We start from the raw sequence: 12508 nt of genomic DNA on the forward strand, positions 1-12508 counted from the left end.
ACGTGGGCATTTCTAATATAGCCCTGGGTCATTCCCATCATTCCAGTACTTTTAATCTTTGTCTCAGAAACCCAATGTACTTCCTTCACTGTCCTTTCCATACTTAAGTTATAAGAGTTTTTAAAAACACATTTAAATGTCAAAGTTCAATTTTTGGACTTTTTGCAGATTCCTGGTACCAGTGTGAAACCAACATCAATGAGACAGACGCGGTTAAATATTATCATTATAGTCATCCTTGTTTTACTGAAAAGAAACAAAACTCTGTATCACAGGAAACATCTGGTATGAAGAGGTAAAGTCAGCCCGGCTGTGCAAATATTTAGAAATGCATTTTTTAAAGATAAATATGGGTGAAACCAAAAAGATACACCATTTACTATATCAAAACCTGCAATATGTGATTTTTAACTTTGCTGCCAAACAACGAGACAGTGCAGCAGCGATTTCCGTCATGGTCAATTATTACCTACACCTGTGCTAAAAAGTACGCTAAGGTTCCCTGTAATACAATGGAGGAAAAGTTTGCTCCCTCGTGAGTCTGGAGGGTGTTTTGGAGCAGAACGCCTCAAGGTGATTGGCCAAATGCACATAGATAAACAGAAGAGAACAGCTCTTGAACAGCTTGTTCAAGTTTTTGTGCTGAATTACTGTACTGAAAGAACTGTTGGTTTTCTCCTTAGACGAAGAACCAACGGCAACAAATACAGGTTGTGTTGAAGGCTTGTCAGCCTTGTTGTTGTTAGTTCTACCTCCCTGCACGTGTCTCTTTAGTGTTACTGGTGTAAATACCATCAGGACATGGCCATTGGATGGCTGTCCTTCCTCAAAACATTTCCTTAACTTATCTAAAAGGCAACTGTTGTTGACCAATAATGGTTTTTCGTACATCCATATGCTGTATACACACAGTTGTGTTTCCAACCGTAACTTTCAAAGTGACAAACTTTGTTGTTTAATCAGTCGAAAGTGTTTTTTTTATTTATATCTATTGGCCGTCAGCATGAAGAATCTTGTTTTCCGATAGGCCACAGACAACATCATGCAAGCCCTTCAATAATATGGTCACTTGCAATCACACACAAATTAATACATAAGTTAGGTAAAAGAAATGTAGATTTTTTTTGGCAAAAATACATTGCATTCTTGAAGAATGTATTTCAAATCCAACAATTAATGACAAAGTTGGCGATATGTTTTCTATCCATAACAAAAAGGCCAATTGCAGTTTTGCTCGTTCTTTAGTGTGATTTTAGAGCACAAGGCCTTCATTCTCAAGAAAAGGAAGCCAGTAGTTTATTTATTCGGCAAGCGGAAGCTTTAAAAAAAAGATTTAATTTAAAAAAATAACTCAATAAATAGATGCAACACTCATCAAAGTGAACATCAAAGAATTGGTCGCCATCCTGGAAGGCGCTGAGTTGAAGGACTCCCCTCCTGGGACCACCATTTAATTAGGCTCTTGCTCGAAGAGAAGCCTATTGTCTTTTTCTTAATCCGCAGAGGACGATTTAAAGTGGGACCCCTCAAAAACTTGACTCGCTTTCAGGTCCGGGACAAAAAGCGGACCGAAGAAAAACAACAAATTAATGAGTTCCAATTCGGCTCAACAGGTTCTTCGCAGCCACATGCACTCGCTGTTGGAAGCATTTGTGCGCGCAAGAAATGATGAGATTAAGAGATGGCTTAATGAGGAGAACCGGAAGGGATAATAATGGCAGGAGGGCAAAAAGAAAAGTGTGTGGCTAATGTCGAAACAACTCCAGAGAATAACACAGTGGGAGCCATTGGGAGGGAAGCTAGGTTGATTCTCATGCGCATTACTCACCCCCGTCACACCCTTTTGTTAAAAGTTGCAAGACAGTGTTCCAGTGTGCACGTGTGAGCTTTTGTGAGCCTGTGTGGGTACGGCATAGGTTTGAGGGGCTTTCATCAAGAGCTCTAAGGCTCGTCCTTAACCATGCAGTTTCATTTACCCCCTATTGAGGAACTAAGCATGTACTTTAAACAGCAGAATTGAGGTGAAGGGAGGGCTGTGTTTGTGTGTGTGTGTGTGAGGGTGTGTGTGGGGGGGCGTCTTTTACTGTGGGAACCTGATCATCTCCCTTCTTTCTAGGTACTCATTTAACACAGACAATGTTTTGACAAAAAAGGAGGTGATTTGCTCTTGTGTTGTATTGATAGACTGGTAACACATTTAACTTTGTCACTAGTTTTTTTTATTTAGCATCAGAGCCCCCGCCTCTCCCACAGTACGTACACAGAAATCTAACTTAAACGCAGCTTTATTACTTCTGTCCTGCAACAGCATCTCTCTAGGATTTGTATAAAGAGTAATTTAAGAAAGCAAAGCTGGTGGATTTTCTTTAGCGTACTGCCAAAAGCAGTTTTGTGACCTTTCCGTACTTGAGGAGAAATCGCTTTAAACCAATGAAACTGATTTCCGGCCAGCTGTGCGGATTATTCCGATTAACGAGGAAAACGCTGTTGCTTTTTTTCTTAATGTAATTTTGAAAATTACTTCTTGGATAAAATCTGTTTAACGTTTATCATTTGTGGCAGGGCCACAACTCATGCGCCAAAACCAACGCTGATATTCCGATAGAGATCCATTTTTTTCCGGTCAATACGGGCAAAGTGACCACTTACATATTTCACAATTCAGTGCATCAGTTTTAAAGCGATCATCCACCAAGTCTAGTCTTGTCCAAAGCTTTCCTGCATAGAATTATATACCGGACTAACTGATTGGACAGGATTATTCTTTTTTTTTTTTTTTTTTTATGAAGGCACTTTCTCGATATGTTTCTCATCAATTGTTGCTTTCAGGTCACTCATCCACTTTGACCTTCTCTGCACGTGGGACAGTGATTAAATGATAAGAAAGAAAAATAAAGTGAAGTCAAACTTCTGCAGGAAGAGTGGGATCCGTCTCTTCCCATAAAGGAAATGGGATGAAATTGGTCATCGGGCAAAAGTCTTGACTGTCTGACCTTTGTAAGTTAAGAAGCTGAGTCGCCTCACACTCACTTCGTTTATTTCCATTGCTTGTTCATATTGTTGACACGGTAACATATCCCTCTGAACTATGTGGGGGTCCTTTACGTGCACGGATGGCCCCTCTCCCCACCCCCCCGCCATGCACACACACGTGCACGCATGAAAACACACACAAACACACACAGCGAGAAGGCCACTATACCCAACCCCCCTGTCCTTGCAGACTGCTGACCAAGCCTTGGAGTTTTCGTATTCTTTTCATCCTCCCATCATAGGAAACCAGGGATTTGAAGAGATTATGCCAATCCTCAGTGGGGTCAAGGGGCGGAGGTGCTGGGCCACCTTAAACGTGACAGTGGTTTGGGGAGTTAGTCGGGCTATCTGGGCTCGCAGGGAGATAGACCGCAATTTCTTATCTAAAGACGCATTTTACTGTTGTCTTAAACTACAAAAGTATTTATGGTCAAAGAGGATGTGGATGAGTTTGTGTAAAGAATCTGAAGTGTATTTCCCATGCTCGTAGCCAAACATGTGTTTTTCGCTCAACAACAGTGTATTTCACAATCGCGAAATGGCTTCGGTTCAAACTAAACACATCCATGGAGACTGACAGTGGAGCCGGCAAGGCTCTCCTGCAGCAACCGACTCTAGTCAATTGAAAATTATTTGACCGTGAGTGTTGAGTGCATATCGTGAGGTTACATATACATTTGTTTATACGTATGTGTCTGTGTCTGTTTTTGAGAAGAAAAAATTCGATTTAGTGGAAAAGAAAACTTAATGCAGCAGTGAAAGTCACTACATATGAAAAGTCAATTACAAGAAAGTCTCTATTTACTTTTTGGACTTATTTTCTGGCCTTTAAATGGTCAAATATCACATAATCAGGTTAATATGTATCCATAGTCCGCCAATACCACGAGAAGCACATGAGGAAAAATAGGTACATTAGGAGTTTGTTCTCACTGAAATGGGAGGCGTCCGGGGGTTTCTAGGATTGTAAATCCTTATGCGGCCCCATATGTTACTCTCAGTTAAATCCTTTTAATGTGTTTGTGTATTAGTGCATTTATGTCTGCATGTGTGCGTACGTGTGTGTGTGCATCTGTGGGTGAGTGTGTTTTTGTGTCACTTGAGCAGACAAACAGATTAATGTCATTATTGTGTGTCAGAGGCATCCTGCTGTTACAGCTGGTGCCTGTTACATCATCCCCGAGAAAATAGTCCAGCGGACAAACAATACATTGGAGAACAATTACAGATTAAATTGATGTACTGCATTAAGTTTGGCGGTTTCCCTTTAACTCACAGCCATTTCTGGACTGTGAAAAATGTTGCGATCACAATGATGAGTTTGCTTGTTTTCATCCGGAGTTCGGTCATAACGGGTGTTCTCAAGTGTTCGATCCACGTGAAGTGCAACAAAGAGGAAACTCGGTTAAGTTCTTCTCTATGATGACAGGGGGAGTAATTGATTACACGCGGCACTGAGCAGGCAGACCCAAGGAGCGCTGCACAATGCCAAGGTGACACAAGAGCCGGGAGGGAACGAGAGAGCAACAGAAAACCATACGCCATCTCTCAAGATAAAGACTTTTATACGTCTTGGTCATAGAGGGAGACGTGGAGAAAAATCTCAAGATGGTAACAAAAACATTTTATTCACAAATAACCATATGTGCCGTGCTGGTCCAGTGTGCATGGAATCAAGTATCTCTATCAAAGAGGTGCTTTCCTCTGCATGGATGAAATAAAGCTGGAACGCTACATGCTTTAAAAAAATCACATTAAAAACAACTGATAATGATCGCCTGGGTTTGTCAATTTGTTTGTTTCTATTTTCACACTTTTCCTCATCCATTACTTCTCATACGGATGGGATTATGAACAGGCCAAGAAGAGGGGGACTCGACTCAACTGCTTTTTGGGAGGGGGTTTGTAAATGAAATGCGGTATGAGTCACAGAACAAAGAGGGAAACCCTGGGTGTGTCCACTTAGGATCACATCAGGAGGAGGTCAGCGTGTGTGTGTGTGTGTGTGTGTGTGTGTGTGTGTGTGTGTGTGTGTTTGTCTGCATGTGAAAGAGATTCAAGTGTAAGCCAGTAGATGGCGTTAGATTACAAAAAAGCATTTAAAAGATGATTTTAAAAAGTCTACCCCAATTCTCTCTTACTCTCTCTTTCTCACACACACACACACACACACCCCTCAAGTGTGGTCCTCAGTGAAAAACTACTACAGCTTGTCCCAAAGGAGGAGGCCATGACAAGGCCTATTTAGTTGCCCAAAATAAGGAGTTCTGAGTCCATGATTTGATCTGATAGCCAAAAGTGAAAAGGCCAGATAACGATGTCAAGTGTTCAATTCACAACAAAAAAATAATGGCATGGTATCAAAGATTCTGGCGGAGACTGAAAAGTGGAACTCTTTATGTTCTAAATCAAACACATCTCTTTCTGTTCCTTAAACTAGATTAACTCACTTCTGTTTTCCAAGAAAGAGAACAACACAATCAAAACACAGTAACCACAGACACTGAGCAGGTTCAGAGACAGAGAGTGTTTCGTGTGCGCGAGTTTGCATGAGTGTGCATGAGTGTGTTTGTCCTGCCCAAACAAATGTTTTCATAATTCAGACGGTTAGTGCACTGAACCAGTTTGTCTTGCAGCGTAACCATAGAAACCATGAGTTTACTAATGGGAGGTCGTTGAGGATAGACGCTCGTCCATCCGGAAATGAAATCGTCTGCACCCGGCGGGGCAGATAAAACAAACCACACGCTCTTCCAATCATCAACACGCGTCGATGTGCACCTTGAGTCTGTTATCGCCAGCAGATAAAGAACCTATATCAGCGCTACCTTTATAAACACAGTTGACATGCAAACATGCTTGTATGTCTCTAGATGTGTGTGTGAACCAGGAACCTTCTTGCTGTGCACAGTCAGAAACACTCCGATCAGAGAATCTATATCCTCGTATGTATTGCATAAACAAGATCAATAGATATTGTCTGTCTTGGTGGTTGTCAATCACTCCCGGCACAACTGGCGACTGAATAAACAGCAGCTGGTGTGGAACTTGGATTAAATCTGCTATTTGTTCTTGTGTTATTAGCGAACACCTGAGTTTAAACCTGAATTTCTCAAACTGAAAATGACTTGTGCCATAAATGGACCATAAAATTACAAACGATAATCCACATCCACCATTGATGCAGATTTAATAAATATGTTCCAATTACAATGAACATGTTGTCGTGCACGTAGTAAATATTAATGTAAAGGAATTCCTGAACCTTAGAAAAATGCTGGGTTGAAAAACCCCAGACCACACCTCATTACTCTTCTACATTAAGTATACACTCACACTCAGGAAAATAACTGCCTTGTGATCTCCCCTCCCTCTGTTTCCCAGTGAGAGTGACGAGTGCGTGAGCTTTGGGGGGGATAGAGGGAGGGGTGCGTTTCCAGATGTAAGTGGAACTCATCAGACTGGGGGGGGGGGATACAGGAAAAGGATAACTGACACATGAGGTGCTGACTCAATGAGGGGTGTATGTGTGTCACGCAGGTCTCAGTTCAGTCATGGTAAACCTTCCTTCGTCCGTGATTCATGTCTGCAAAGTATAAGTCAAGTGAGTCACGGTAAAAACTGCGAGGACCCGAAAACTACTTATTCTTTTACCACCAAACTAGTAGCCTACTTTCCCTTTCCATTTCCTTTCCCAACAACAAAGAGAACACTTAAACAAAGAACATGTGTGGATGTGTGGATGTGTGATGCATAATGGATGTGGGGAAGTCCTATATATAATATATATATATTTATATATCTGTGTGTATGTTGTTGGGATGAAACATAATAGTCTAGTCTGACTTTTATATGACCAGGGTTGTGTCTGTATGTATAATGGCTGGGAATGTGCAATAAATTATGAGGCAGAAGAGGGCAATCCTGCATGTTGACAGGGTTGGAGAGATGGAAAAGCTTCGCTGCCCTCTAGTGGTTACAGCCGCTGCAGGCAAACCGTCAACATCAGATAATGGGTCAGTTTGCAAGTTTTATGTTTATTTAGATGCAACTGCTTGTACAGTGTCTGGGCGAAGCGATTTGAAGATGACAAATTTGAATATAGATACTGATAAGCCGGGTAAGATCGCCGAACTGCTTGTGGTGTCTTGCATTGTGGATCGGCGTATGTCATGGAAGGCAATCATTCTGGGGACGTGTAAAGTGTGTGTGTGTGTGTGTGTGGGGGGGGGGGGGGGGGGTGACAGAGGTTGTTTGAAGAAAAACGGCAGGTGTCACTCTTAGGTGTGTCCATGGAGACAAGGTTTTCCTACAGCGATTGCGTTCTAACTCGAAAGCAGGAGTGAAGAAACCCTAGCGGATGAGAGGTGAAACATCGAGTCCAAGTGCCACTAAAAGAAGATTTTGAGCACCACCTTGAGGGCTGAGAACCTCCAAAAGTATAAAACATACATTCCTGAAACAACCCGGTGCACAGTTTGGATCCCAGTGAATGAAGATCTCAAAGTTTGGCATTGTTCAACTTATGAATACGGAGTATTCATGAAAAACCATAATGACCTCTGGTGTTACAACTGCTTTGATCCCATCGCGAGATGGTCTTCAGAACACCATGGCGTGCCTTCTTACAGACTAATGACTCAAATCGTTTCACTAAAATAACACAAATCAATCCGGGCGAGATTTAAAATCAAACAGGAATCCGTGGCTGGAATCTGGCGGACGCTGAGGGAATAAACCGATCAGCCGATAAAGAAACCGAAGGCCACGAAATCAGCATTGGCAAAATCTTGGGAAAAGCGTAAAAGCTCGAGATAATACAGTCTTCCAAAGGCTCACAGTGATTTAACAGTTACTTGCCTTTTGCTTTGCCTGAGAACACAAGAAATAAGAAATACGAAATTTGCTGAACCATGAACTGAAGATACACAGTAATGGTACAAAGACCAGAACTGTGTTGCAATCAATTTTGCGGCGACTGGTGGAACATTTTTGTGGCTGCCATGGAGATGTCAAGCTGTGGCTCGCAGAGATTTCATTTTTTTTTTTTTTGTTTGCTCGCGCAGACTTTGAAGCTTTATTCATCCTGCTTGCCATAATCATAGTCTACAATGAGATAATATGTTTTTCTTTGTTGTGCTTAGGTTTGCACACTGAAACATGATGCAAAATTTAATGTTGTTGTTTCGCCTCCTTAGACCGAAGATCTGCAATAGTTTCAAGACAAATCAAGGGCAAAGATCTCATATAACGGGTAAATCACCCAAACTAGACACACCAAACAGTTTAGAGTGGATTCCAGCATTGCCGAGACACATTAGCTGGCCATCGGACTGTCAGTGTGATCATCAGTGACACCAAGGTAAACAAAATTCCGCACCGCCGCGTTATTCGGAGACTTACAAACGCTGCTTTGGCAAAAGTACTGTAAACTGCTAACGCTGTGAGGGAAGTGCAGATTTCACAACTCAAAAAGGAAACACACGGATGAGCATTTCAGATTATCTCAGTCGAAATCGGTCACTTTCGGCCTTCTATTTGATTTCAACATTGAATTCATGGGTTCTAGCCCGGGCACTTCTGACTGATCCCTCATTGGCTCGGAAAAACCTATCACCACTTTTTCAAAGACTTTGACATTCTTGCCCCGCCAGGGAGCTCTGGTAGGCAACACTACATGGAAACTTGCTGGATGTGCTCAGAGGCATCCAGCTCCGATCTCTACAAGGGGGAACCATAAACAAGACGTTATTCCTGGATGCTACAACTGCTGGCGTCAAGAAGGAGACTGTAGGCTGGATGTGATACAGCAGAAAGAAAGGGGGTTGGTAAACCAGTGTGTGCATGGCAACCGCAGCTGACAGGGTAGTGTGTGGCCGTTTTCAGAACACAATTAACACTGAGATCATTGATAAAAATGAATGTTTTCCAGTTTCCATCAGCAGCTGATACCCATCACATGATGCATCATAATAAAGAAATCGAATCTTACCCATTACCGAGATCGTCAATATCAACATCGTCTTCATCATCCTCATTTGGGCTCTTCCCGCCAACGTCACTGTCACTGAGGTAGTCTCCTTTGAGAAGGGACGGATCAGACTCATCCAGAGCTTCAATGAGATGGATGCGGGACGTGTGGCTGATCCGGAGCGGAATGTCTGACTGGGTTGTACCTGTTGAGGGGGCGTCACCTGCCTGCAGACGCGGACTGGCTTGACCTTGGCGCCATGACAACGGAGAGGATCGGTTTGATAGACTGGAAATGGAAAAGGCAGCAGCTTCATCACTGTCGTAGCACATGGTTCCCTCCACACAGCTACAGATAAAGAGAGGTGACATGCTTTTATTTCCCGAGCTAATGTCAATTAGAATAAAATGCAGTTGGTCTGCCAAACGCCCAAGATAGTTGTGTACAGCTATTTCCTTTGACAATCTTTCCCTGCATCTCCCTACACCATTGTGACTCAAGCATTTATTTTTATCACTTTAGTTTTAACGAAATGCGAGTCAGTCTTGGGCAGCGGGCTCGTTTTGGAGTTGAGTTTGGGGGTAAAATATGTACATCTGCAAGAATACCTTTATGGATGGGATATATAAGAACTGGCTGATGTTTGAGCACTAATTTCGTTTTTTTTTTTTTTTTTTTAAGATGAATGGAATACTTGAAATCACACTCAAAACAGACAGGAAGGAAGCATCGGGACGATGAGTGAGAGGTTGCTGCTTGTGTTTTTCACAGACTTCCTGCTTCATATACGTCCGATATGCGCATCAAATTTTGTATTGGGCGATACATTTGCTTCACACCGCGCAAATATTTCAGTCTAAACACTTTACAGGAAATATGACAACTGTTTGTGCAGGAAATTTCCAGAGATTGGCAGCTGGCCCTGCCGCAAAATTTGCCTTCCGAGACACAGAGAGCCGATTCAAGGTTATTTTGGTACAATAAAGTATAAATGGCAGCGGAAATGTATTCCAACAGGGACCCATCTGCTGATTTGCTCTTCAAGTAGGAAGCTCCCACTGAGGAACACAGGGAGGATACATGACGGGAGACCCGCGGACGGGCAGATGTAGGGGAAATTCTCAAGGACAAAGCGAAAGACATGGGGAAGGTAGTCCAAGGCGGAACATGAGGGAAGGCACACACAAACTCACATTCACATAATCAGTGCATTATGTGCTGCATATGCGAGTGCATACTGACAGGGTCCTCTTTGAAGGCAGCATTGACTTAATCCCGACTCACATCTTCTTTAACCAACAGTGAAGGAAAGAAGCTGAATGTGTGTAGCCGCAGGCTCAACAGGAATACTGATATTGATCACAACATTCACAAACAGTTAACCACCCCATCCCAGCATGCTGTTACTGATGTCAATAAGTCTTGGCCCGTCTCAATCGCTGTTCTCCTGCTGCAAATGATTTTTAGATGACTTGGCAAAGGCAGTTTTTTTTACAAAGTCTAACCTGTGGCTCAGCTGCACCCCCCTCAGGCTGGTCATGGTTTCTTCCAGGTTCTGCCGAAGGTCCAGGACATTCTGCACCGTCCTCTTCCTCTGAGATTCTGGGTCTACGATTGCAAATAAACAATCAATCACAAAGAGATATCTGAACAGATGTGATTGCGTGCTACATAAGCAATGACAGGACATGTTACAGATAGGACAGATATACCTCCATTATCTGATCAAGGAAAAAAAATAATATTTATGCTATATGTTGCGTTGAAGCAGTCCAGTTGCCAGTGGCAAAACTTTGGGATTATATAAGAAGTATGTCACATGAATGTACAGCTGAAAAAAAAATCTCACGGCCAGATACCATCTTGTCCTTACTCTCCCGTCACTCCATCACGATGCTGCGCCTCTTTATTGCACTGCGTCACCGCGGAATAAACCAAAAGCCTTTCTCACTTAAAACCCATCAGGGAACACGATGGCATTTGTTTCACCCCTAATATGCTGTAATCTGCTCAGATTGGTCCACATAAATTGATGCTTAGCTACCTAGCATGAATCTATGTATCTCCCTGTCTCTCTGTCTTCGCTTTGTGTGTGTGTTTATTGGGATTTACCCTCAGGGGGGTGAGAGATTGGATGCAATGATAGACAATAAAACTGTCTAAACTGCCTCGACACGAAAAGACCTCAAGGGTTCAGAAGATTGGGACACCAAGCATTCAAGCTCAGGATTTAAGGAATGTCTCCAGTGACAACGTGTTCAGCTGAGAATGGATATAAAAATCTTACAAACAATGTATATTTCATCTGTCTTTTCAATTTCCAAGACTTTTCCAACACTTTGTCATTTTTGGTAAGGAGTCAACGAACTATTAGTAACAATTTATGGCCACCTTGAAATGTATCCAGTGCTCATATGATAATTAATTACAGTATAATTACATAATAATTACAGCAAGGCTTTTAAGTGTGCCTTAAGGCCTTTCAAATGAATATATTCATATATTCAATATATTTAGAATATATACTTTTAGGCACTGGCACTGAATACCCTAAAAGCAGGTGCTCTGCATTTGCTCTTTTTTTATAAATTGTTTGAATGGATAATTTTGACAATAATTCACAATGACTCGATATTGGGAGTTGAAGTTGCACCGATGAGGATCGAGCTGCGGCGGCGATAACCAGCAAGGAGTATCTGTGTTTTAAATGTAACTAATGTAACTGCACTTAATATATATGTTCAACATACCTTTTCCACAAAACCCCGGACAAATTAAATATTCCCTTTATCCATAACCAAAATCAATTACAGTATATGACCCGAAACACAGACACCACCAACAACGCTACTTTCTTTGGGGGGAGTCCAGCTGGCTAGTGGGACTACGGGGGGGGAAACCATTCGACTGAACAAAGAGACAAACCATGTGTCAACCTCAACAACAGCTGCAAACACCAAACCGTGCACACATACACACCAACGCACGGAAGGTCTACTCGCTTGCATAATACACACTCAAGCATACCGAGGAACACTTATGTTACACCAAACCCAATTTACGGGGTCGGATTGATTTTTTCAAAGAGAATGGCCACATGGACAATTGATTAGACAGCTCTGGGGACAGGCAACTTATCGGAGAGATGATGGACTCATCGTGATCCGATTCTTTGCTGGTCTCTCACATACACACACTTCTAATATAATACCACAAAAATAGATCAACAAAAAAGGAAACACCATGGCTTAATTAAGGGTTTTATATGAATGGAGGCGAAAAGGTGAAATTTAGCCTTACATCTCTACTTGTACAAAGGTTTAGTCAGGATAATGAACCCCTGAACAAACCCCTATTCGAACACAAAGCTTGACAGGGCACGCAAACACACATAACATTCACAAGCAGCCTTTAATTGGACAGTTTTAATTATCCTAAATACGAGCTTTGTTTAACAGTGCCGTCAAATTGATTGGATACGGCCTGCATGTGCTTGTGTGTGTG

The 12508-nt window shown here is 42.2% G+C and overlaps 1 protein-coding gene across 8 annotated transcripts in view; it reads right to left on the bottom strand.

Moving 5' to 3' along the window:
* The window catches only part of nav1a (neuron navigator 1a), a 75486-nt gene that overhangs the window by 37680 nt on the left and 25298 nt on the right, over window positions 1-12508 (bottom strand). For 6 of the 8 annotated variants that reach the window (XM_086141851.1, XM_086141850.1, XM_086141849.1 and 3 more), the window contains 2 exons: window positions 10510-10612; window positions 9026-9352 (listed from right to left, as the gene is read on the bottom strand). In XM_086141851.1, coding sequence (XP_085997977.1) covers window positions 9026-9352; window positions 10510-10612 — 430 coding nt within the window. The remainder of the gene's footprint in view (window positions 1-9025; window positions 9353-10509; window positions 10613-12508) is intronic. The other 2 variants (XM_086141853.1, XM_086141852.1) reach the window with 2 other exon arrangements.

The sequence above is a fragment of the Fistularia commersonii genome, chromosome 34, assembly GCF_037954325.1.
Source record: "Fistularia commersonii isolate RoL2024-O1a breed Wild chromosome 34, RoL_Fcom_v1.0, whole genome shotgun sequence".
NCBI classification, from domain to species: domain Eukaryota; kingdom Metazoa; phylum Chordata; class Actinopteri; order Syngnathiformes; family Fistulariidae; genus Fistularia; species Fistularia commersonii.